Source organism: Trachypithecus francoisi, unplaced genomic scaffold (assembly GCF_009764315.1).
Source record: "Trachypithecus francoisi isolate TF-2019V2 unplaced genomic scaffold, Tfra_2.0 Lachesis_group13, whole genome shotgun sequence".
Classification (NCBI taxonomy): domain Eukaryota; kingdom Metazoa; phylum Chordata; class Mammalia; order Primates; family Cercopithecidae; genus Trachypithecus; species Trachypithecus francoisi.
The window spans coordinates 80608932-80634855 of record NW_022681458.1 but is presented as its reverse complement, the minus strand read 5'-3'; the positions used below and the strand labels follow the sequence as shown (position 1 = coordinate 80634855).

At 38.3% G+C, this 25924-nt stretch overlaps 1 protein-coding gene across 3 annotated transcripts in view; it reads right to left on the bottom strand.

Annotated features, from left to right (window-relative positions):
- DPP4 (dipeptidyl peptidase 4) overlaps positions 1–25924 on the bottom strand; it is an 85368-nt gene that overhangs the window by 11117 nt on the left and 48327 nt on the right. For 2 of the 3 annotated variants that reach the window (XM_033231300.1, XM_033231301.1), the window contains exons 11-23: positions 21401–21536; positions 19358–19402; positions 17168–17275; positions 16825–16892; positions 15825–15878; positions 15336–15457; positions 13717–13764; positions 13378–13476; positions 11009–11078; positions 8447–8641; positions 5911–5965; positions 5234–5333; positions 2433–2497 (exon numbers count right to left, since the gene is read on the bottom strand). In XM_033231300.1, coding sequence (XP_033087191.1) covers positions 2433–2497; positions 5234–5333; positions 5911–5965; positions 8447–8641; positions 11009–11078; positions 13378–13476; positions 13717–13764; positions 15336–15457; positions 15825–15878; positions 16825–16892; positions 17168–17275; positions 19358–19402; positions 21401–21536 — 1165 coding nt within the window. The remainder of the gene's footprint in view (positions 1–2432; positions 2498–5233; positions 5334–5910; positions 5966–8446; positions 8642–11008; positions 11079–13377; positions 13477–13716; positions 13765–15335; positions 15458–15824; positions 15879–16824; positions 16893–17167; positions 17276–19357; positions 19403–21400; positions 21537–25924) is intronic. The other variant, XR_004441738.1, reaches the window with a different exon arrangement.

The following is a 25924-nucleotide window of genomic DNA, read 5'->3' as shown; positions in this document are numbered from 1 at the left end:
TGTGAGAACGAGGAGTCTATAGGAAAGACTGGAAATTTATGCAGGTTGAAATGGCAGACTACAACTAATTATCCTATCTCATTATATAGGGAGGGCTGGTTGAAGGGGAAATACCCCATTGGCTGATGTTCTTTGAGGAAGTAGGGTAGGTACCATGAACCTCCTTAGATGTGAGGGTTAGGGCTTGATCTTGTGCTTCCAGCCTCCACTTTTTAGAATATAACTTTTTAAAAGGACGTTTTGGATTCATCATCCACCATGTTCAAGTGAGGGGTTGGGATCCTAGGCAGTTTCACCTCTAATGTTTCAGGAACTTTCAGTATTTTCAAGGAGAAAACTCTTTGACAATCAAATTTAAGTAGTCTGGTTGGGTCGTTAACAAGAAAATTTGAATTGGAAAATGAAAGCCGCAATGAAGAAATTCTTGTATAACAATGTTTCCCTTCAAAAAGTGTTTAAGTTAAATCAGGAAAGGTTTGAGGGTTTATACTCCCTAAAGGGGAAAGCAAAGAATACAATGTTGAATAGCTTGTACACCTTGAAGAGCTAACAGTACTGAAGAGGGGAAAATGCAGTACAAGATACCTATCAGTTCAAGGTGGAATAAAATTGAGGATTCAGAGATATACAAGGAAACTATCAAAAGGGGATTCAAAAGACGATGCTACTCCACTGAGAGGGCTGTATAAGTTTCTGAGTGGGTGGAGATGGAGGGGAAATGACACTCCAGGTGGAAGGAGCAGAGGGCAAAGGCACAAAAGGGAAAGCCACAGAAACATTCAGAGAACAGCAAGCATTCCAGACAAAGTGGGCTACCGTAGGAAGGGTGCCGAACACCTGGTAAAGAGTGAGGACCGGGCTTAGTTGAGTACACAAGAAGGAACCATGAACATGTTGTGGGTGGGAGTCAATCTCCCAGCTCTGTGCGCAATAGACTGGAGTGTGAGAAGACAGGATAAGGGGAGACAAATCGGGTTATTGTTATAAAAGGAGATAGGTTATATGACAATAGCAATGTGGTTACAAAGAAGGAAATGAGTGTCTAAAGCAGCTTATGGGAAGTGGAGGAGAAAGAATGGGAAGAATTGAGCCCTAAGTATTAAATGTGACCCTTAGCAGAAATGGGGACAATGTAATTATGGGACTTTTTTGTAGGGGTAGATGATCTGTGCATCTCACTTTGCAGATTGTTACTTTTCTGTCTTAACTGATAAACAGACAGGAAAACTGTCATATAGCCACTAACACAAAAACATTGCTATCACAGCTCCCTGCACACACGCACACACACACACACACACCACACACACACCCGTTACTCATTAAGCTGAAAGTAATTGGTAAAACTAAATTGTCTATACTTGTCTTGCAAAACTGGAAACTTTTGAGTTTTACTGTGTTTTGATCAGATGACTTCAGCATCCATAGTAATAGTGATGACATCTTACAAAAACATACGGATATTGCTCAGAGCAATGTATTAATATGAAGTCATGACACAGATGAGAAGAAATTGTGTTCTTAAGTTATTCTTACTGTTTTTCTTTCTCTTTAATTCACTGTCTTGGGAAAAATTGTGAACATTCTTTGGAAAATGTAAACATCATAGATGATTTACCTTGTCAGCTGTAAGTTTCAGGGTTTTAAAACAATTTTTTTCCAACCTAACATGACAAACAGAATCAGCAAAGTTTTGGAATGATCAAAGTGCCAGAAGGGTCCCTAGTACTTATGCTAGCACTTCCAGCTGCATCAATGTGGCACCAAAGACAATGCTCTGGCTTTGCCGTGGCATCCACACTAGCACATGGGGGCTGTCAATGATAGTTGCACCCACACCATATTTTAAATGCTATAGCCCATCTGCAGAGCAACCTGCCCACTGGTTCTCCCATCAGGCAACCAGCCTGTTGGATGCTATTCAGTGATTTAGGTTTAGGGCTTTTTAAGGGTACTGCCCAACTGTACCTACCTCTCACCTGCTTTACTTAAATCTTGTGTGAACAAAACCGTACATAATTGGCTCTGAGTAAGAAAATTATAGTCTCATATATACATCTTATGATAATACTGTAAGAAATTTCAATATATAGCTAAAGGTTTAGAGAGTCTTCTGGGCTCTAAAGGAATACGTTGAATTTCTAATAGATTTTCTAAACTGGAATTTTATAATTAAAGTAATTATCTGATGTTGCTTTGTATTTCTAAATGAATGCATATTGTGACCTATATAGCATACGATAAAGACTGTAATTATGCAGAATATAGTAGGGGAAGCTATTGGAGTATCTCTAAACCACCTGTGTTATTTCTTTTTAACAAGAATTTTATTGGAAATAAAAATATATATTTTCTAGAATAGATATACTTAAGAAGGTTCTTAAACCACTTATAAATAGGTTATAAAATAGGCATAGGTCCTCATCTCTTACCCTGTAATGGTCAAGGTTGTCTTCTGGAGTTGGGAGACCCATGTAACGTTCTGTGTACACTGAATCTGTGAAAGAAAAAAAAGTTTAATTCATACAATAACAACTTTTCTTGCTTTTAATGGGCCACTTCAGTGTTTCCATATGTCTTCACTCATGTATAGGAATATAGAGTTACTCTCAGAAGTATCTCTGTGTGGTTATGAAGAAGGAAAAGGGTGGCTAAAGCAGCTTATGGGAGGTAATTTTTTACTTGCCTTGCTCATATAGCCAGAGATTCTAATTCCCAGCTCCCTGTGTACTCATACCTTTCCACACTGAGCCCTAACCCATTCTCACTTTCCCCTTACAGTGGGGCAAAGGGAGATCAAACCAGATGATCTAAAATCCAATCAATAATCCACCTACAGGAAAGTCAAATGTGAAGTGCTAAGGGGTAAGGGATCTTAACATTATCATATGACCCTCTCAAGGAATTTTAGTTAGGAAGTCAGTCACTTAATGCCTCAATTGTGTTGAAATTTTTTGGTTATAATACAAGTATGTGCCCTGATTTATGATCATCTATTTCCTTTTGGAGACCCCTAACAATGTTCAATTACTAGTTGCTGATGTAAATCATATTTTATTTTGGGGGTCAGGCTACAATTCACTATAATAAAAAGAAATAATTCAGTTATCATTTATTTGCTATGTATCCCCACATTGGCTCAGCTACTCCATCATAATGCAAGTTAAACATTTGTTTTCTCTCATTTTGTGGTGAAGCCTCAATTTTTGTGGTATAACAGTTGAGCATTGTGAAACAGATTACATTAATATCTGTCTGCTGAAATGACATAAGCTCTTTTATCTATAAATATGGTTGAAAAACAGGTTGCATAATTGGTTTGGTTATTTTGGATAGTTAAACATATTTTGCCTGATTTAAAAAAAATTAAATGATACATTATATATATTTGGCCTAAAATATCAGTAAAAAAAAAAATTTATTGAGGCCAAATTGCAATAAACTTTAAAAACCTGACATAACTGCTTTGAAAACTGCCTCCTTAAGTGACCAGATTACAGCTAAAAAGTCTAAGAATTTTATCTTGCCATTGTGCTGTATAGGTTAATGGCTTGAATTTCACTATAATTTACAAGCATTTCAAAGCCAATTTCATTAATTTTAAAAATAGGTATATTATCTAAATTCAACATTCTAACACTTTTTGAATGACTGGTATTGTAGATTAGAAACTACACTAATGAGTGTTAGTTGCTCCATATGTATACTTTATGCCATTTCTCTGAAAGTCAAAATATTTTCCTCCAAAATTACTAACAGTGATATTTTATCATTTTGATTAACATGAAAACCGACTATATGTAATTTTATATACTTAAAGGACACTAATATAAAAATAGAATATTTTAAAAGATACTTTAAAATATAAGATCTTCATAAAATGCTTGTATCTTTTTTAAATTTAGTATTTAAATATTAATATCTCAGGCTGTATGTTAGATGGGGAAAAATGACCTTTAAGGGCAAAACACATTTTCCTCTAGGTAGCTGCAGACTTTAATCCTGCTTGTCATAGAACACAATACTCCTTTCTTATTTATGCTAACCAGGTTTACGTGTATAAGAAGATCTGAAATTTTAAAAATAACATTTAAAAAATACTGCACAATGCAATTGTAAACTTTTAAAAAATATGCCTTAAAACACCATTTACATATTCCTTTTGTCCCATCTTTGAATAAAATTGTTTAAATTTACACATATATAAGAACTCCAGACAATTCCTATGTATTATGTTGGTCTATATACATTAAATGAAGTTTTCTTCTCATTTCATATTTTTAAACTTACAAAGATTTACTCCATTATTTTATTGACCACTAGAGGTCTCCAAAAACAAGCCATCCAACAGAACAATTAATATCAAGCAGAGAAATATTATGAAAACAAATTCATTGTGTGTAGATAAAATTATAACTATGCCCTCCAATCTTCTTAACAGAAAGATAGAAATGTATTTCTACATTGGTTTATCTTGACTGGGAGAGACTTTAAGAGTCTTTTCCTCTGGGTACTACCATATTTCTGGATATAAAATATTTAATGAGCTATTCATCATCAACCATTCTTTTCTTACACTAGACAGAAGACTTGGGGTCAGAAGAGGTGCAGGGAAATCATTCATCTCCTTACCACCCCTGACTCTTCCCTCCTCCCTCATCTTCCATTGCTTACTCCCTCCCCTTTGAGAATTGCAGTCTTAGAGGTGTATGATGCCTTGCAAAATAATAGTCTCTCAATGACAAACAGCATATTCTAGAGTAGCTTTCACCTATTAAGAGATAGTGAAAAAAAGAAACCAACCCTCCGATAGGTATTTCCACTGTTTCTCCTCTCCTCTTCCCATCCAATGCCCTACTTATATTTGACATTTAATTGAAGGGAAAGAGATACACACTTCTCTCACTCTGCTAATATGTGAAACCCAAGAATCAAATGAGAGTAAAGATAAGGAACGATTTATATGTAGAAATGTAGCATTGGGGCTGTTTTGAAATTTGGAAAACAGAATTTGTTGATAAAAAACCAAATGTGTAATAAAATATACCACCCAGCTTTGCACAATAGCAGAATAAATGAGATCATCTTATTATAGGTATCCAAAAAGAACCTCTAAGATGAATCAGTCTATTATTCGCTGTAAAAACACTGAAACTCAGAAAGGAATGGCTTTGTTACTGGCATTTTGAGGTCAACACTCCGTATCTCTTTGTACCTGGCAGCAATTACATACCATAGTACTCCCACCGGGATACAGGCGCCACGGCTATTCCACACTTGAACACGCCGCTTCCCGATCCCAGGACCATTGAGGTTACGTACCCTCCATATGACTAAGGAATGGAAACAGTTATTTTTATGGAGGTAAAAGAATAAGGACATATGGTAAGCGAATCGCAGTTTCCACATTTCTCACATCTTTATATACTGTGCCTCTTTAGAGATAAAAAGCATGGTATAGGAGGCTTAAATTGGCCTTAATTGGACAGTATCTTTAAAGACTACACTTTCAGAGCCCTGATCCCTTTCTTGGTAGGTATACGGGGGAAAATATGGAAAATTTGCTGACCCTAGTGACTGGGTGGTACCAATTATAGAATATTTAAAAACAATAACATGAAATCTTTACTGACTGATGCATAAGAAAAAGTCTCCTTCCTTCTTTCCCTTCCCTCTTCCCTCCCTTTCACTCCTTCCTTCTTGCTCTTTCTACCTCACCTCCCTCGCTCATCATAATAAACAAAGGTGTAAGCCTGACTCAGTGGAGATTCTGCAGGGTTACTGCCCAGAGACCTAAGACTTGATAGATGTGATTTTCACCTCCAAATCTGCATATACGAAAGATAAATTAGCCTACTCTGAGTGATATTCACCAACGAATGCATACAGATTCATCAGTCAACTACTCACCCAGCCCCAAATTGCAATTCGTTTGTTGTCCACAAATCCCATTTTTGAAAATTGTCTAAAACACATGGAAAAAGTCCACAGATCAGTACTGCATTGTGTATAGAAAACTTAGATAAGGCACAAATGTGAAACCCTGCCATTTGTTCTCTGCTTCATTCTATTTGAGACTAAAAATTGCTGCCAGTAATCAAATAAACACCCGAGATAAATATCTATCATTTTAACCTAAGATCCAGATGAACATGGTTTACTTTCGTTGTTCATAAAAATTGTGTGTGTGTGTGTGTGTGTACGATTCACAGAAAACAAATCCTGGCAGTTTTTTTCACAGCTTTATACAAAAATTTGCAGCCCAGATGCACTTTTCTTTACATAATTGAATTTAAATCTCTCCAGATGTTTTTCAGTTTGGGAGAGTCTGCCCCTGCAATGGAGAAAGATAAGGGCACAAAAAACTTGTGAGTAGGGCTTAGAAATGTCTCTGCGCCCCCTACCTGAGAACTTAAACACCATTCTCTAAGTAAATCCCTTCTTATGCTGGGTGTTGATTAGTTAGCTAGGCACCACGCACTCAATAGAAATAAATTTTTCCTTGATGGATTAAGAAGTCTTCTTTGCCACTAAACTGTGTTCAGAATTGGAATCCAGGTAAAGAAATAAGAAAAATGTCTTATGCACCTATTTCTTAATATTAGCCTGACATCAAAAGAAATTTTTTTTTACTTAAAAATACCTGATAAATGAAACTTAAATTTTTTGCATTGTGGATGGTTGCAGACCTTTGCATTAACCTATCTTGATTTTGAGAGTCTTTGTGTTTTCACGTAATGATATATGTCCTAGGTTGCCCTAAGTTAAGCAGTGTTAGAAAAAAATTAAAACCGTTTTCAACTCATCTTTTCCATGTAAACTTTGTAAAATTGAAGGAGGCAGACATACAGCAATGTGCACCAGATCATTTGTGTATAAATTGATCAACCTTTACAAAGTGAATGTATCCTTGAAATCATGGCCTGTGCATGTTATCAGAAGCCTCTAAGGCATTTCCCTCTTTGCAAAGGGACAAAAGGAAACGTTTTTCTTTTATTGAATTCCATAAAAATTTCACTGAACTTTTTTGCCTGGTTTTTATCTTTACATAAATTAGATCTTGTAGAATGTACACTTTTGTGTCCGGCTTCTTTCATTCAACAGTATATGCGATTCATCCATGTTGTTATGCTTAGCTCTTTGTAGTTGCTGCAATAGTGTGTTCCACTGTATAAACACACTATTTCTCATTACTTATTTAATTGGGGTTGTATATAGCAGATCCTCAATTTTGTAATTTTAGGGCTTTTGTTAGTCAGATTTGAGAGGCCCTGGAAACTATGCCCTCTCTCACAGAGGAGCAATCTGGATAGATACAAGTTTATTTTTAAAATATCAAAGCCTCATTCTTGAACAAACATACCCTGTTTATTCTAAATCTCTATTTTTTAATTGTTAAGGAAAATAACTAATCATTAACTTTAGTAAAAGAGAATTTCTCTCACTCAGGAATCCCTAATAAATTGTCGTCATCTCCTCTCTCCATCTATTTAATCATTCATGGATCCTTCTGCATTTCCTAGTCTATGATTTCATAACATCATTTTCAACCACCCTTCCAATTATGCTTCCCCAGACATCCATGCTGTTGGTTATAGAAACTCAAAGTTACATTTCCCACATACCAGTTGAATGTAATTAAATATAAGAGTTGGAATGAGACTGGCTTCAAATCCTGATTCACCTTAGCAAGGTACCAAACCTAACAGTCTCCATTTATTTAATGAAAATATGGGGGTAAGAAAACCCACCTCTCAGGGCTTCAGCGACAATGCCTGCAGGTAAAGCACTTCCCATGTAACATGCATATTATGAGTAACCATCATTCATTGTTAACATCTCTTGAGCCAGATCACATCTGTTTATAGTCCCATAAGTGAAGAGCACAAGAATGAGATGTGGTTCATACTTATCAGAGCCCTTATACATACGACTGATGATGGCTGTGCTCCACAATTTTCCCAAAATAGCAGAGCCACCCTCATCCAGACTGTAGGAGCTTCTCCTAGGACTTCATAGTTGTCACTGCCTGTGATGTAAATGTACACTGTAGTCCTCTCTTTATTCTTGACTGTGAAGGAATGGGCTTGGCTTATTTAGTCAGATGTTTACTAGGGTACATTTATCCCTCAGTTTGTCCCCGAGTCTGATGAATTTTGAGTTTCTGTTCTTAGAAGGTGGTAGGACATATGCCAACTCCCTTTCTAGAGTCTCATACAGAGATGAATTTAGGAAATGCTTTTTTTTTTTTTAACTTCATATAAATCTATAATGTAATATATTTTTATCTAAACATAACATCTTCACTAAAACCTACCGTAAAGATAAAAGATTATAAATTCATCCCAGAACACTTTAAATTATTTACACTTTACAGCTTTAAAATGTAAATTTTAAAGGGCAAAAAAAATCAGATGACCTTTGACTTCATCTCCTAGTCACTCACCTGGCTGCTTCAATTTGATCTTCAACTTCAAATGTTCCCAGTCTTCTGTTGATTGCATGCATGATCTTATCTCCTTGGTAACCACTTCCTCTGCCATCAAAGCTAGCTACTATAATGTTTTCTGTGCTTGCAAGGTAAGTGGCCCAGTTGAGTCTGAAGACAGCGTCTGCTTTTTGACTACACGGGCCTGCATACCTATGAAAAATACCAAATTGTTAGCTTTCATGGTTTTCCTGAATCAAATGAGGAATGCTTACATTTCTCTTCCCCGTGAACAAGAAGTGTGCATCCTTCCCAATCATAAGCCTGAAACTGTGCCAGCCTATGGGGTGTCCAGAATGAGTCCTCTAAAACTTAGCAATACAACTACCATGGTTGTGTATTTCCTTCAAAGATACTTGTCAGTTTTGTCTTTGAAGATAGTTATCAAACACAGACTTCATAGGCCAACATTTAAAAAGTATTAACATAATCTTGGAAATTAAAGAAATAATTTCTCTAATAGTTAAGAAAGGGGAGTTGTGTTATTAAAAAAAAAATGATGATGACAACAATAAATACAGCTTTGGATATCTTTCCATCTCAGCTTACAAATACTCCTGGACTACAAGTTTATTTCCTTCTTTTAGGACTTGACTTCTGCATCATATACTTTGCATTTCCCATTGCACCCAGCACAGTCTTGCTCACAATGACTGTAAATCATTGTGGAATGGATTGCAGTAAGAATGAATGCTAATATTTAAAACTTCAGAGGAAGAAACAGGTTGCATTGGAAAACGGGCATGTCATTGGGCATTCTATTTACCAGCAAGTTTAACTCCCTTGTATCTGCAATCTTCACAGGCTACAACTACCCTACACAGAGCTGTGTGCACAATCTCTGTAAAGTTCTGTAAAGTGCTCTCTTTTCTGCTTGTTAATCAAGAGGAGCTCCTTATAGCTCATTTCAATTCATTTAAATATGTCATCTTTGCACCATCTACACGACTCCTGGACATGGATACTCTCCAATAACTTATTCCCTCCCCAGCCCATCTCTCCACTCATCTGCTCACTGTCCCCCACACAGGATAGGACAAGTCCTGCTTACATGCCTTTGCTAATGTTTTCCTTCTACTTAGGGATGTCAGTCAAAAGAACTTTAAACAAAATACTATAACATTCTAACTTTAAACAGGAAAATGCATTTATGCATTTCTTGAACAAGCAAACATTTTTTCGCAACATGTGAAATGTCTTTCTCCTCTCAATTATATTAAATTTGGTAGATTAAGAGTTTGCCTTAATATTAGCTTTCATTAGCTTTTTTAACCCCAAGATTAAACAAGATTATTTTTAAAGTAGAAAAAAAATATAGATCTTAAAAGAGGAAAAGGAAAATAACTGAAAAGAAATATGTATTAAATTTAGCATTTTTAAAAACCTTTTCTAATGGAGATCAAATCATTACTTACTAGGAAGTCAAAGAAGATAAAAATATCACTCTAAAGGACGCTTTTTTAGCATTGGAGCCGAAGCCTAAAACAAATTAGTGTCATGAATGAACTGACTTCATTTGCTACAATTATTTTACTTGAAAAGAAATCAGATAGTGCATCTGGAATTTTAAAATACCTGTCTTTTCCTTCCTTTATGTTTGGTTTTCATGAAACTGTGAATATAGTGCATCAAAGTTGTGTCTGATACTGGTATCTGTGTCCTCCCTTCCTCTCCCCACTTTTTTTTTTTCTTGCTAGTAACAACAGAGACTTCGATGTCTTTTCCGTATAATGGAACAACAGAACTGACTACATGGGCTTGTTGTGTGAATGAGGCAAATGATGCCAAGCACCTGGTGTTCAGCAGGTCCCTGCACAAGTGTTGTTTCATTTTGGTTTTGATATAGGAAATGATGCAAGCCAGGACAGGAAGAGTCTGACATTATGGCATCATGGGTGACCGTAGGGCAATTTTAGAAAAATTAAAGTAGGGTGTATTCCTAATGATTATAAAAAATATTTTACAAAGCTGTCGTACTTGGAATTCATATGAGTTCACATTCACTGTTCAAAGACTTTTGACTTCATAACTTTCTCAAAGACTTGAAGTTTTTATAATGAACATTCTCCTCTATCACTTCTCTTCACCAAAAAAAGGAATAGAAAATAGCCGGCAGTAATATTTCAGGAACTAAAGGAAGAGAAACATGAGGGAGCCAGTGGGAGCTAGGGTAAGGGAACCGTAAAGACTGTTAATGCCCATCTCTTACTTGTTAAAATGTCCAGGAGGTTAAGGATGAAAATGCAGAAATCCTTTGAAATTCCCTTGGAGTTCAGAGAAGCAAAACAAAAGAAAATCTATATGCCATTATGACAGAAAAGGAGTATCTCTCTTCTGTATTAAGAAGATGTGAGAAAACACAGGTTGAGTTTTGTGGCTGTACAATGAAAGGAGGAAATAGTAAACAGTGATTCAGGAAGAGGGAAAGGATGCATTTGGCTCCATTTTTCAGTAAGCTGCACTGAGAAAAATATATATGACTGAATACTTCTAAGTTGCTCCCTTCTCTTGAATACTTACACATCTAATAGTAGAGGATATTTCTTGGATTTATCAAAATGGGGAGGCAAGATCATCTGATACCAAAATTCTAAACAAACAGAAAGATTAATTAGTGAGGTAAGAAAAATTATTAGTACAAGATTTTGTTCCTCATCTCCCTCAGTAGCAAGTCATTTCTAGAGTTTAACAATTTGTTAAATGAGAGTAGAAAAAGAAAATGAACTGCTTGGATTCAGCACATTTTTAAGCTATTACAACATTTTCTTTCAGGTTAAAATACTAGTTAATGTTAAAACATAAAGTTGTTTCTAATGTATCTATTAAATACATTGGTGCCTAGTAAAATAAAAGTGCATCTTAGAATTTCTAATGTTTTGTTTTTATGATTCTGTTCTTTGGCATCCGATCTACTGATCTAGTTTGTTTATGGCTTATGTTCTAAGTTTTCCTCCAAAATGTTTTCCTCTTCTTGAATTTCCTTGAAGCTGTTTAGGATTTTTAGTTGGCCCCAAATCTATTTTAGAATTCTGATTTAATAACATTTTTGTAATTCTTATTGCCATCCCAGACCGCAAATCTGAGTTCCCATTTTCAGCTCTGTGTTTCACAGAATGAGATCGGGTTTATATGGAGCAAACTGTTGCGTACATTCTGTATGATCTCCCACGGGTCTGTTTCATTCTCTGTGCTTGATTTAACATCAGTTTAATAAAATTTGTCCCTAAATAATGAGTCAGTTTCCTTTGCTCCCAAATAAAAGATGAGTTATAAAAGTGTTTTTCCACATTTAAATAAAATTATTCCAGATTCAGGAGATTTAAACTGTAGGCAAAAAATTCTTATCTCTAGAGCTATTTTTATCTAACATTTATCTTCCTTTTTGTTTATGTTTGTTACAATTATTTTACTTGAAAAGAAAAAAAGATTTGGGAGTAAAATATATAGATAGATTTATCTTCAATTTATATTTTGCTGACTATTGTCATGCCTTCTGATTAAATGTGCTTATAAGAGCAAAATTTAAGTCTCTATTATAATTTCAGTAGAACACCAAACTATCAGTTGACCATGATACTTTTAATGAATATGCAAAACCCATCATTTGATCTCTGCTTGGTTTGAATTGGCATTAGTTGATGGGAAGGTGTTTTAGTCCCACTTTTTTGGAGATGTACAGTCTTTAGTTTCGGGAGGTTCTTTCTATTCACAGAGTCACGCCTTCCCAGCTCCCTCCTCCCTGACCTACCTTTCATCCTTCCTTTCTGTACTTTGAATGGCTATAACCACCTCCCAGTGGGACATCCCCATCCCCACAGCTCCATCTTACCTCCTGTCTCAAGTCATCCGTCTACTAATGTGGCTTCCCTGACCTAAAAACCTGCAGGGGTTCCCCAGTGTTCATGACTGAAATAGAATATCACATCTCAGTATTCAGTGCCTTCTGTACCAGGCTGTCAATGTTAGCTCTGGAAAACTCTAAGCTCTTGCCCCTCACATGTGGCTCAAGGGTCAGTAGCACTAGCATCACCTAGAAGCTTATTACAAATGCAGAATCCTGGACCTTCCTTGACCTGCTGGGTCAGAATGTCCTTGTTAACAAGGTCCCAGGTGACTCACACGCACATTCAGTTTGAGTAGCACTGCTCTAAACTGTTCTTCATGAGGATGCTATACTTTCCTGTGCTTTTCCTGATATTTAAAATTAGATGTGTTGAATCTTTTCTATTATCCTAAATTTTTTTAAAGCCTAAAATGAATCAATCCTAGTATAACAGATTCCTCCTTCCCGTATAAGCTGTTAGCCTTGAGTGGAAAAAATAAAGAAAAACAAACAATAAATAACTAGATTTTCTACTCAAAGAACCTCATTGTTCTTACTGGTCTCTGAATGTAATCCATGATTACACAACCAGGCTGGGGACCACACTATGGGAGGTCAGGAGGGTTTGGAAAAATTCAAAATTTCTCTTCTGAGACTGAAGTTTCAATATTTTATAGCCAACATGAATTATTTTATACAACCATCTCAGATATCCTTGATATCTTTGGGTTAAAGGTGAAATACGTTAGGATGTCATTAAGTTAAACATACAATTACTACTAGTAGAATAATAGAGTCGCTAATGGGATAAAAGTGAACTAACGATAGAGCACGTTCTCCAAATCATTTCCCTTTTGACAGAATAAGTTTTATGTAGAATGGTATTGTATTTTAAGACAAAAGGATGTAAAACTAGTATTTCTTTTGACAAGACATTTCACGGAGAAATAACCTTCTAAATTAGATTTATATATAACATAAAATACATATTTTCAGATCAAATTACTATAGTTAGAGTGCATTGGTGTTTCCATGAAAAGTACTGTTCCAAAGGAATTTAACTTACTTGTTTCGTTCAAAATAATGAAGTCCAGCTTTTTGGAGGGCATCTGGACATTCTGCAGCATTTTATCCAAAGCTGAATTATCTTCCAGGACTCTCAGCCCTAAAGAAACACAGGAGACAGCAGTCATTCCTTACAATGTGAAAAATGTGGATTATACAGTGCAATAATGAGCAAACATGAAATTCACTGACGGACTACACATACTTCAGGTTATAAGGTTTGTGTTCAACTCACTGTCAAGACACAAAGCCAAAGAAAATCACACAATGCTAAGTACATGTTGGTCTTATTCAACACACTTTCTTAAAAACGAATGAAGAGTAAAGTATGAAAAAATACCTTTATCATTCACACTGCTGTGTAGAGTATAGAGGGGCAGACCAGGACCTGTTAACACAACCAGGGGAAAAATATTTTGCATGAATACTTCTTTGGAAAATATAGTATACATGACTTTTCAAAAATATCATTTGTTACCATTTAACTTTGATGGAACATATAAATATTATAATGGATAAGAAGTTTCATACATGTTAGCTGTTTCTCCTCCCTCCCTCTTTAAAATAGTTGCAATTTGAGAGTAAGAAGTGTTACTGGAAAGGCACAGGGCTCAGTAGAATGAAGTAGGAAATGAATCTGTGCCCTGCTAGGCACCTTGGGCACATTATCATCTCTGAACTTAATATATTCATCCGCAAAGTAAAATGTGAGCTGACGTCCTTCCCCACTCTAAATCCGTGATCTCTCAGGGTTTTTCAGGCTCTGCCCAGGTGGGCTGCAGAGCCCTGGAGCCAGCCTCCCTAGCGAGGGATGGGTTTTCCCCCGTTGCCCCCACTCCCACGGAGTCCCAGAGCCAGGCGGCACATCTGCATAGTGCCTGACTTGGATAAGCGATTCCTTTCTGGCATGCAAAAGTGTTTTTCTCACAAGCCCATATCGTCACTATTTATCCCAACTGTGGTAGTTGCAGAGTGGAAGGTAATGTATAGAAAAGCTATTTTGTGAGCTCTTTAATTTTATGCGTTTGGATGATAATATTAATTTTCATACTGGATTAGAAACACAGTGAAGGCACTTCCCATACCTGGGGATGAATCCTGGCTCACTGGCTCTGTGACTTAGGACAGCAGAGCTGTGCTTTGATTTCCTCATACGAGGAAATGAGGATAATAATACCTACTTGATAGAGATTTTTTAAAGATTAAACAAGATCTTGAATATAAAGCTTTTAGCACAGTGCTTAGAATAAAGTGCATGCCCAAGAAATAATTGCTAAAAACAGTCATAGTAAAGAACCATAAAGAAAAGCATAATAATAAAATATACTAGTGAGGGAAGACTCAGATAACTGGTTTGAAAACATTTATTTATTTTTGTGCTGTGGACAGTTCTTTCCAGAATATCCAGATCCTTTCTCCCATTTTGAGAAGTAACCTGACATACTGTTTAAAAGGGAGTGCTAGGGAGGCAGAGGCCTGTTTTGAATCCTGCTGTGCCTGTAACTCGCTGTGTGACCACCTGCAAAAGTCATTTGGCCACTCCTTGCCTGGGTTTCTTCATTTGTAATTAATAATAGCAACAGCAACAGAAGATGGAGCAGTGAGCATGTTGGGTGACATGCACCAGCCACGTATATTTTCTCATTGAAAGGGACGAGTGCATAAAATAATCATCTAAAACTCCACAATATGTATGTGTTTAAGACTGAAGTGCTTCTGTTATACACAAGGGTGTGTGTGCATGTGTGTGTGTGTATGTGTTCGGTCTAAAGCAAGCTATGCAAGTCTCTCAGTGATAAGGCGAAGAAAAGATTGTTTATGCTCACTACTTAAATGTGAGTGGAGAGAAGGGGACTTAGGTGATTTCAAGAGCTCCTCAGATTCAAAAGGAACAGAGGGAGCTGCTTGGAAGTGAGTAACAGCGGCGACTGCCCTCCCTCCCGGGGAGCTCAGACTTACCGGAGCATCTCAGCTGATAATACTTCGCATCTTTACTGAATGACACAGAATAGTACTGACACCTTTCCGGATTCAGCTCACAACTAAGGCATGTCACTTTTGTATAGTCACTAAGCTGGATTCTGTAAAACCAACAACGGAAATTAAGTGCTTGAAGAAAAGATAAGTGAAAGGAAGGAACTGAATAAAGCCATATTCTAGTTTCAAAGACAGCAGAATGCCAACGCAATCTTCAGGACCCCCCCCCCTTTTTTTTTTAACTTGAAATAAATACATGAATTAATAGTAACCTCAAACCTCCCATTGTTTGGAAATATCGCAAAACATTGAATAAAGCCATTCTCTTTTGTGGACATGTAGATTGACTTATGAAGGAATAAAAAGTGCTCAATAGCAATACCAGGTTAATATTTGTTAGGACAAGGCAAAAAATAAAAATAGAGTTCAGAAATTGTTCATCAGCTAAAATGACTCAAGTCAAGCTCTTACTTATAAAGATTCCTTCCTCCTGGCATTCCTTCATATTCATTACTAATGTAGTATCTGGGAAGAGAAAAAAATGAAATATATATTAATTGTGTTTTTTAAGAAGTCAGAGGCGATCCACCACACTCAGACCCCAAGCCTAAGTGTGCACCGAGCACGCGCACGGGTGCCCGCCGCCCTCCACCATTGCTTCCATGGCCCTCACCCCCCAGAAGCCATTTTTCTCCGTCATCTCTGCACAGAAAGGTCTTGTTCTTAACAGACTAAAATATGTAAAACCAGGGATTTCTTCCTTAATTAGAGGGACAAGTAAAAATTCAAAAGAAGGCTTCTGTCAAAAAGTAGGACTGGACACTTAGCCTGAAATTGAGACCCCACTCATTGATCCCGATTGCTTTATTTTCTGTCTTATAAGCTACTAGATAGCAGGAGCCCCATGTTCCTGAGAGAGGCAGAGCCACTGCTGAAGAGGGCCTTCAAAAGCTTCTTCGGGCGGCGGCCAAATTCCTCCGCGATTAGACCAATAAAGAATCATAAAAGGGCCTAAGAATCTAATGAAAAATAACACCCCCCTTTCTACCAACTCACATATAGCAGTTGGCAGCCTCTGCAAAGCTTTCCATTTTGCAGAGAGTAAGGCCGGGACATGGACAGATAAAATTGCCTTTCCAAGCCTTCCAAAAAATCACAGCCAGCTGAAATTTAACAAGACGCCCCTGACTGCTAGTTCAGCGTTCCACGACGTTCAAGTAAAAGAGGATACAGCTCTTGTAATGTAAAGCAGGTAAGAGCAAGAGGTAGAGCTGCCTGGTGGCATGGTATCAAATCTGCTAAGCATATGTGAAAATCATTAAGGCTTCCGTATGTTAAAAAGAAAAAAAGTATTGAACACATTCCAAAAAGACTACTCTTTATTTGTAGGAGATTTTTTTCCTACTTCTGGGCAAAGAGGGCACGATTATGACAAGTAGGTTTATATCCTGTCAATTGTTACAATACTCACAGATAATCGCTGGTTAGAGCTTCTATCCCGATGACTTCCCAGGCTCCTTTTGTAATAAATGTGCAGTTCTAATGTGTTTAAAAAAAAAAAAAAAGATTGATTTGACACTCTCTCTGTTCAAAGTGGAGGATTAAATCATTTATATCAGGAATTCAAATAACCTTGGATTTTCTTGTTGGGTTTCCCCACCTCATTCCACGTTACACAATACACCACTGAGGAGTTTAAATTAATCTGATTTTTATACACATTGATCAGCCTTACCAAATGATTTCCACTTCAAATTGGTTTCCAAAAAAAAAAAAAGAGGTCAACATGAAATAAATTATGTAAGAATACTCACATTTTTATTTATTTGGAAATAACAAATGTGTCTGTAACCTTCTTCATTGCTGATGATCTTGTAGAAGCTATTACCATCAGAGGTAAAATGAGGTTCTGAAGGCCTAAACTAGAAAATAATAGAAAACAAAAGAACATTAAAGCACAGGTCTCATCTCAGTACCAACTTTAGTTTTAGAAAGTCCTCTCCAATACCTATGCTGAAAAATCCATGCTCCATTTATACGCCAAATTAAAATTAAATTAAAGTGCCTCAAAAAGAAAATTCTCTTTCTATAAAATGTGAATAAAAACACCATACTCATAGGTAATTTTTGTGAGCAGTAAATGAGAGAATGCATATAAAGAGGCTTGTAGAAAACAATAAATAGAAGTTGTTGCTGATTTGGAGACATCTTTTCTCTATGGATGATAACTATGACTTCTGGCTGCAAGCACCTGGAAAATAGCATTAACCTTTCAGTTTGGAGCAGTAAATTTCCTCAATGTCACAAATGTGCTCTCTTGAAACAGACGTATTATTTTTTATTGTTTCAGGTTGGGGGTGGTTTGTAATTTGGGGATATTTTTCTTTCCTGTTTTTACACATATTTCTTTTCAAAAGTCAGACTTAGTATTTAACCATTTCTGGACTACATACTATAAGGAATGTCTGTTGTATATTTCATAGGAAAACATTCATATATTTTTATTATAAGCCTTTTCATTTTGTTAAATATGATCAACAATTTATAAAAAATATTTGTATAGAAATATAGAACAAATTTCCGTTTTTTTACAGTTCAATAAAATATAGTACTCAGAACATAATGCAGTTTAAGTAGAAGAGAGTCTATCCCAGCCTGAAAGGAATATGTTGGTTTACGATTTTGATTTCCTAGCTACATTTGAGAGCAGGTAGGAGATGGTCTTTTAAAATTGTTGGTTCACTTCGCCCTCGATGTTTCCTCTCTCATCAGCTCCCATTTTGGGAAGGAAGAAAATTGCTTCCCTCTTCTATTTAGTGATTCAAAGCGAATTCATTTATGGAGCAAGCTGAGGCGTGCGGTACACTTGGTGTTCTCATTACAGAGCTTTGAAACACATTCCCCTCTCTAGACCTGTGTTCACAGCCTTATCTTTTTAATACATTTCCCTGTTTCCCCTGGATGGAGTTGTGCCTAGTAGAAATGTGTGAAAAGTGGCATCTGTCTGGTTAAATACAGAGAGGAAAAAACATATTTTTTTCAAAGAGTCGTGAGGAAGTGTAGCGTGTCTCTTGCCATGGAGGAAACCACTTTTCATGTTGGCAAACCTCTCCCCTCTGCCCAATCAATGCCTGAAGAAAAAGGACGTGTGAATGCTGCCGGAGCTCCAAGCCCAGCTGGAAAGGGTTGTCTTCTTGGACTGGGGACCTCACCTCTATGATCCAAGAGGTTTAAAATCCTTACATTTTGGGGGTCACTTTATTTCCCTCTTAAAGGGGGCTTAATCGAAGTGATCATAAAAATTAAGTGAGATTCATTCCTCATCTACTATGCAAGGCGACATGATGACTGGAGTTCCTTCATCAACTCATTATATTCCATGGTCATCGCAATCTGGGTGGTAATTCTGTACAAGGAGTATATAACTCAGTGGGACTGAGAAGCATGACAAGTCCCTAAGGGTCACCACATTTTCCTGGATAAAGCTCTGCATCTGGATGCCTAATAAAGCATAAGCCCGCGAGTATTATTTCCTCCAAAGACAGGTGCTTAGTGGGCACTCTGTGGTTGCTGCTGAATTTTTTTTGCTGGTTGTAGTCACCTCTCCTTAGGCATCTGTGCAGGATGGGGACAGAATGTATGTTTTCTGTCTTTAAAGCACATAACTTCAAATGTGAGGTCAACGACCACATTGGACACCTTGGCCGACTTTCAGCCATGGTTACCCTTTAACTCGCTGGGAGCTACAACTTGCCGGGAGTGCGTTATGTTTTGTCTGCTCTGATTTTGATTTTTCACTTGTCCCCTTACTTTTTCCAACTGTGTGTGTTATATATTCTCTACAAAAAGATATCTTTATAGGGAGCATTTACATATTTTGAGAAATAAGTTAACTAATATTGCTATTAATAACGTATCACTTAGAGCCCTAATTTTGAATAGCTGCATATCAAATAGCTGAATAGCTGACTCATCCATAAAACCCCACAACTGATAACACTTACTCTTCCAACCCAGCCAGTAGTACTCGTTTCAATGTGTTGCCGTGCCTAGGAAGGGAAAGACACAATGACAGCATTTCAAAGAGAAATAAGATGAAATCTATAGCCATAATTTGTGGTAATATAAATAGAGCTGTACTTATAATAATTGAAAACTATCTCCATTCATATATTTCTATTTATGTTAGTATTTTTCAAGTCATTACATTAGATCATTTGCCTCTCTTGCCAAAAGTTATATCCTGGGTCCCTCTGGAAGCTCCACTGGTGCTTTAAATCCAGAATGCACAGAACTAAAGAGAATTTCATTCGTTTTCCTCTGTCCCACCAACCTGTTCTACTCCTTCATTCTTCTTCTAGTTAGTGGCACCTATTCACCCAAGCTGGAGACCCGGGGGTCATTCTAGATTCTTGCCCTCCTCATAGTCACCTCCTTCAGCCCCTGTCACCTAGTTCTTTGACTTTACTGTCCTTCTCTACAGCTAAGGACTTTGTTCATGTCCTCAGCAGGTTGCCTGGGGTCTGTTGCCAGAATCTCCTTGTTGGAGATCCTGCTGCTCTTCTCTGCTACGTTAGTTAGCAATACATAGGCCTGTCCCATTGTGATACTCTTTGGTTTAAAACCTTGAAACAGCTCCCCATTTCTTACGAGATAAGTCCAGACTCCCAGAATGGCACCTGAGCCTTTGCCTATATCTCTAGCCTCAGTGCTCCCCACTACGCCTCTCCCCCAGTCCTTAGTTCCTGCATCTTCCAAGCTATTCACACTGGATGCCTTTGCACAGCCCTCTGCTCATATGGCCTTCTGTCCTTATCTGCTCAGCACATGGCAACTTATCCCAGGCTACTCTATAGCTCTCCCACATCATCTCCTTCCCCATCCCGCCTGCCCTCAGTAGAGCTGATCATCTTCTTTTGCCCTCTATTCCCTCTGTACTTCGTTGAACTCTTTTTATGGTACAACCTTGGTATTATGAGTATTTCATTGGCAGCAAGCAAAGAGCTTGGGTTTTGCAGTTTGAATTCTGACTGTGTCCTGTGACCTGAGCCAGCTCCTCAAACATTGATCCTCAGCTTCCACAATGCCTGGTATACTGTAAGTGGCAGTTTTTATTATTTATTTTGATAATATTCCCAACTAGAACAGAAACGTTTTGGGGGCAGGCATGCTAACTAATTCACTTTAGAAAAAAATCCGTAGCTTAGCACAGAGCTTGGAACATAACAAGAATTCTATGTTTGTTACATAAATAAATAAGTGAATCAAGTTATGTGGGGCTCCAGTTCTGGGAGGTGAGAATATGCCCTGAGCCTAGCCAGGATGGGAGTAGGAAGGGTAGGTGTGTAGGCACAGGGTCTGTGACTAGATAAGGGGGATTGGGGAGGTGTCCTTGGCATATGCCAGCAAACCTCTTCCAGGATCCACCCCTCCTAGCCTGCGGGCTCCCAGTGGGACTTTAACTTTGACCATCATCTTAGTTGGACCTCGTGGTCTCCTGGCTAGAAGCCTCCCAGCACCTCAAGGTTGGATGAGTTGGCCTCAGGATTGCCGCCCTCTCAGACTGGCAGTTATTTATTTGCATTCTAAAGCTGTTTCCTGCTTAAAGACAGTGACAGTATGGTAATGGGTTTGTGGCCTCATGTCTTTGTTTTGTTTCACACACACTCAGCCAATTATTCCCCATTCTCTTTATTATATTTATTAAAACACACTTTGTTGAGCTTGCAGCTGCTGACCCTCTTTGGTTTTTAAAATATTGACATCAGATTCTATCTTGTGGCCAGTCACCCCTTCTCCCCTTCCCGAGTGATAGTATCCATAACTAAAACAATATGACTAGTCAGAGTAGGAGAAATAGAAGCACCTCGGGATGGCAGGTTATCTAGGAGTTTTATTCAAGATTTTATTACGTCAGGATCAGACAGAGTCAGAAAGAAGAGAAACTCAAACCTCATTTCCTGATTCCCAGCCTTCTCTCTCCCCGACTGCACAGACCCTCTGATCACATGTTGCTTTAGAAGCCGAACATCCCCATTCAGTCTCACCACTAAGCAGTTCCATCTTCCATTGGACTCATCATAGTCACAAATATCCATGACCGAATAGTTCTGAATCCTCCTGAGCCACTGCAAAGAAATTCTTTCTTGTGTTGCCCATGTCACATCACACAAGTAGTGATCCCTGGAAGGAAGAAAGAAAGGAATAACAGAGAGAGAGAATGAATATGACTATTGCCAGACCTTGGTACAAATAGACATTTTACTCAGTGAAAAGAAATCAATCTTAATGGGAAATAGAATTACAAATGGTTAATGAAACCATTTAATATAATATTTCACCTTTTCTTAAAGCTTAAAGTACAGTTTAATTTGGAATGAAAATTAAAATATATCCAACAGGAAAAGCAGCAACAATATTCTACAGAGGCTTAACATGCGTGACTCAAACCACAAGCTCAGGATTTATCAAGTCCTCAACTTGGCCGCTGGTGGTGCCAGGGAGTCAAGGGTGATGTTTTTGCATCTCCTTTCTGCTGTCTTGGGGGAAGTGAAGCCATGGACACTGGCTAAGATTTGAGTATTTCTGGTATTTTACGTGCTTCTCCAGAAAATTCTTTCTATTAGGGTGAAACTACAGCTGACCCTTTTCTCAACTTCATTTTCAAAGGGGAAAAAATTGACTCACACCTCCACAAACTTTGAAAATCAAAGTATATTGTAAAAAGACATTTCTCAAAAGTCAAACCATGAACCCTGAAAAGAAATGAAAGAACCCTGTGGTATTTTCACATAAATTTATGTAAACAGAGGTATCTCTAGCAGTACATCCTCCCCAACACATACTGAAAAAAAAATTTTGGAACCACCTTCTGATTTATAGTGAAGTGTATGGAATTCATCATTTACTTTTCTGCTGGCCTCCCTCACATTATTGGCAATGGATGCTTTATGTTTTTTGCTCCCTCCTCCTCCCCCAGTGTGGTTTTGGATGACTATTCACAAATCCCTGCTCTCAAGTGTCTGATCGCAGCTTTGCTCTTTTTTGTCAGAGGGTTCCAAATGAGTGTGTTCATCCCCCTCTTCCTGCCTGGTCTGGTGGCCGCATCTCGTCCCCATCCCAGATGCTCTCACAAGATCCACTTGCTCTCTCCTTTACAGACTGGGCCTGCCCTTCTCCTTGCTTGACTGTAAGTTCTTTACAGGGTGTCCCCAGGGCCTAGCAGAATGCCTGACTCAAAACAGGCGCTAATTATATGTCCATGGAATGCAGCACTGAAGAAAGGAAAGCCTTCTGCTGACCTGTGGGAACTGTCATATTGTCATACTGAAGGACTATAGCTTTGTCCTTCCTCGGAATTCATATATCAGTTCCCATTTCCACTCCCTTTGCAGACACCTAATCACACAACAAACATTTACTGGGCACTTGGGATGGGTCAGGTGCTGGATAAAGCCCTTTAAGCCCCTCACAGCTTCATCATCCCCATTTTACAGCTGGGAACACTTAATGTGCGAATGTGCCTAGGGATAAGGGGCTTCCATGCTACCCTGCTGCAAGCCGCAGGTACTGAAACAAGACCGAACCCCTTCACTCAGCAGCAGAGCACCACATTTCCATAAATAGGGGTCCCTTTTCATTTCAGCCCATTTTCTTGCTTCTGGAGAACCTATATACTACCGAGTCTGGGTGGCTAGTATTCTCACAACACACCATGAGGTTCCCCAGTTTCTCCCTCTTTGTTCGGTCTTGCTCTTCAGCCTGAAGTGGCTGCCAAGCTCTAACTTCCTTAGGTCTTGGCCTAAATGTCCCCTCATTCACGATGTCTTCTTGGAAACCTCCTTCTCCCACACCACTCTCCCAGGTCTCACTGCACTCATCACAAACCGCCAGGCCACAGGGGCTGAGAGTGCAACCACCTCTTTCCATGCTGGGGAATACAGACATCTCATCCGGTCTGATGCTTCTGCGTCTGCCCAATGCAGGGGAGCTAAATGAGAACACGGAAAGGCGAATACACTTTACCCAAGACAGGCAATAAATCCGTGAAAAGAAAATGGAAGTATGAAAAGCACAACAGAAAACGAAGCTTTCTGAAATTAGTTTTTTAGACCAGAGGTTGGAAAACTTTTTCAGTTAAGAGTCAGAGAGTAAATATTTTAAGCTTTGTGGTCCACATCTTCTCTGTCACTACTCCACTCTGCCTTTGTAGCACAAATGCACCCAGAGACCATAATTAAATGAATGAGTTCATTTAATGTTCCACTGAAAAGCTAAAATTTGAATTTCATTAAATTTTCACATATAATGAAATATTATTACTCTTTTGATTTTTGTTCCCATCCACTTAAAAACATAAAACCTGGGCAGATCACCTGAGTTCACAAGTTCAAGACCAGCCTGGCCAACATGGCAAAACCCTGCCTGTACTAAAAATACAAAAATTAGCCAGGCGTGGTGGCACACACCTGTAATCCCAGCTACTCAGGAGGCTGAGGCAGCAGAACTAATTGAACCCGGGAGACAGAGGTTGTGGTGAGCCAAGATCGAGCCACTGCACTCTAGCCTGGGCAACAGTGAGACTCTGTCTCAAAAAAAAAAAAAAGTAAAAACCATTTTTACTTGTGGACCACACAGAAATAGGCAGTGGACTGCATTTGGCCCATAAACCCTGGTGTGCTAATTCCTGTCCCATATCAGTAGTTATTATCTTTTCAGGCCAAAAACCCTTTGGACAATCTGATGAAACTGACGTACCTCTCTCTAGGTGGGAAAAGCCTCTCCACTGTCATATATACAACATCTGAAAATTCCATGGGCATAGATTAGGAATTTAGGCTCCAGAAATATTCTTCTTTTTTTAAAGTGTTCTGGTTGAGCGAAGTGTTAGGTGATGGGGGGAAAAACTTTTGACAATAATTAGTGGATCATCCAGTACTAAATAGTTTTATCTACCAAAAGTCATAAGTTAAATGTCACGTTCAGAAATCAGCAATATAAAAGCAACTTTTCCCCATTTGAAAACATTGAGTAATGGAATTTGGGAAGTCAGCCAGGAAACTCACGTGCATCAATCATCTTCCCTGCCCATTTTCAGATCAAAGGTTCATGGTCCTGGACCCTGCATGGCATGGGTTACTCTCCATGACCCCAGGTGTACTCTGCACCCTGTGCATGCTCAGCAAGGCAGTTCACCCCTGGCGCAGCCAGGAATTTTTGAATTTTCTTATAAACATGCTTCTCTTCGGTGGCAGCCCTGAGCCAAGATTATGCCAGTCTGAGATGTCAAAGAATCATTTAAAAAACAAAAAACAAAAAAACAAAAAAAAACCTGCCGGGCGTAGTGACTCATGCCTGTAACAGCAGCACTTAGGGAGGCCAACGCAGGTGGACCATTTGAGGTCAGGAGTTCGAGACTAGCCTGGCCAACATGGTGATCCCCTGTGTCTACTAAAAATACAAAAATTAGTCAGGTGTGGTGGGGCGCATCTGTAATCCCAGCTACTCAGGAGGCTGAGGCAGGAGAACTAATTGAACCCGGGAGACAGAGGTTGCATTGAGCTGAGATCATGCCATTGCACTCCAGCCTGGGAGACACAGCAAGACCCTGTCTCAAAATAAATAGATAAATAAATAAATAAAGCCAATGGCTCAACTGTACTTTTTACTGAAAAGTTTAAGTCCCACTTAAAACCAGAAAAATCCAGCCAGCAGTATTATCATCTATGTTTGTGCACTGCATGCTGCTTTTATTCTGCAAAAACAAGCCAATACTGAGTAGTTTTCTTATGTAATGGTTTTGGTGGGGTGGAAGAGGGACCGTCCCTGCAGTCCAAGCCTTCCTGAGAGCCTGGACAACTTACCAAGGTTAGACATATGAGCCAGTAAGCTCTTCTACCTTCTGCAGCTGGATTAGTCCAATGGGAATATGGTTGATTTTAATACTAAAATGATGCAGTAATTTTTGGATGTAAAATAATGAGTCCACACCCATGTGGAGTCTACTATATGCCAGGAACTGTTCTAAGTGCTTGACATAAGCTCATGACCACCCTATAAGGTGAGTATTGCAGCTCATTGTCTGCAGACAAAGAAATACAACAGCAGAGGATTTAAGGAACTTGCCCACTATCACCCAACTGGGAAGTGTTGGAGCCGGGATTCAATTCAAGCTGTTGGCTTCAGATTCCCTGTTCATACTCGTTCCCTCTATGAAACCTCCACCCATCCATTCGGGAAATGTTGCTAGCTAGCTTCACCTTCTTGCTTCTTTTCAGCGTAAAGTTCCTCACTTAAAGAAATCTATTCCTAGAGAGCTGTGTGTAAACTAAATTTTATAAGGCAAATTATATGTGAATGCACTGAGAAAGACTTGTCAAAAATCACACAACAGAGAATCCCCTTGTAAAATGACTGCCTGTCCCAGCATAATTCTTTGCAAACAGTAGGCATTTAATAAATGTCTGTTAGGTACTATTAATTCCCTTAATTTGTGTAAATGTTTCTTTTGGTGCACTAGGATACTTAAAATAAGGTATTTATTACCAACTGGAAATAATATTGGAGGGAAA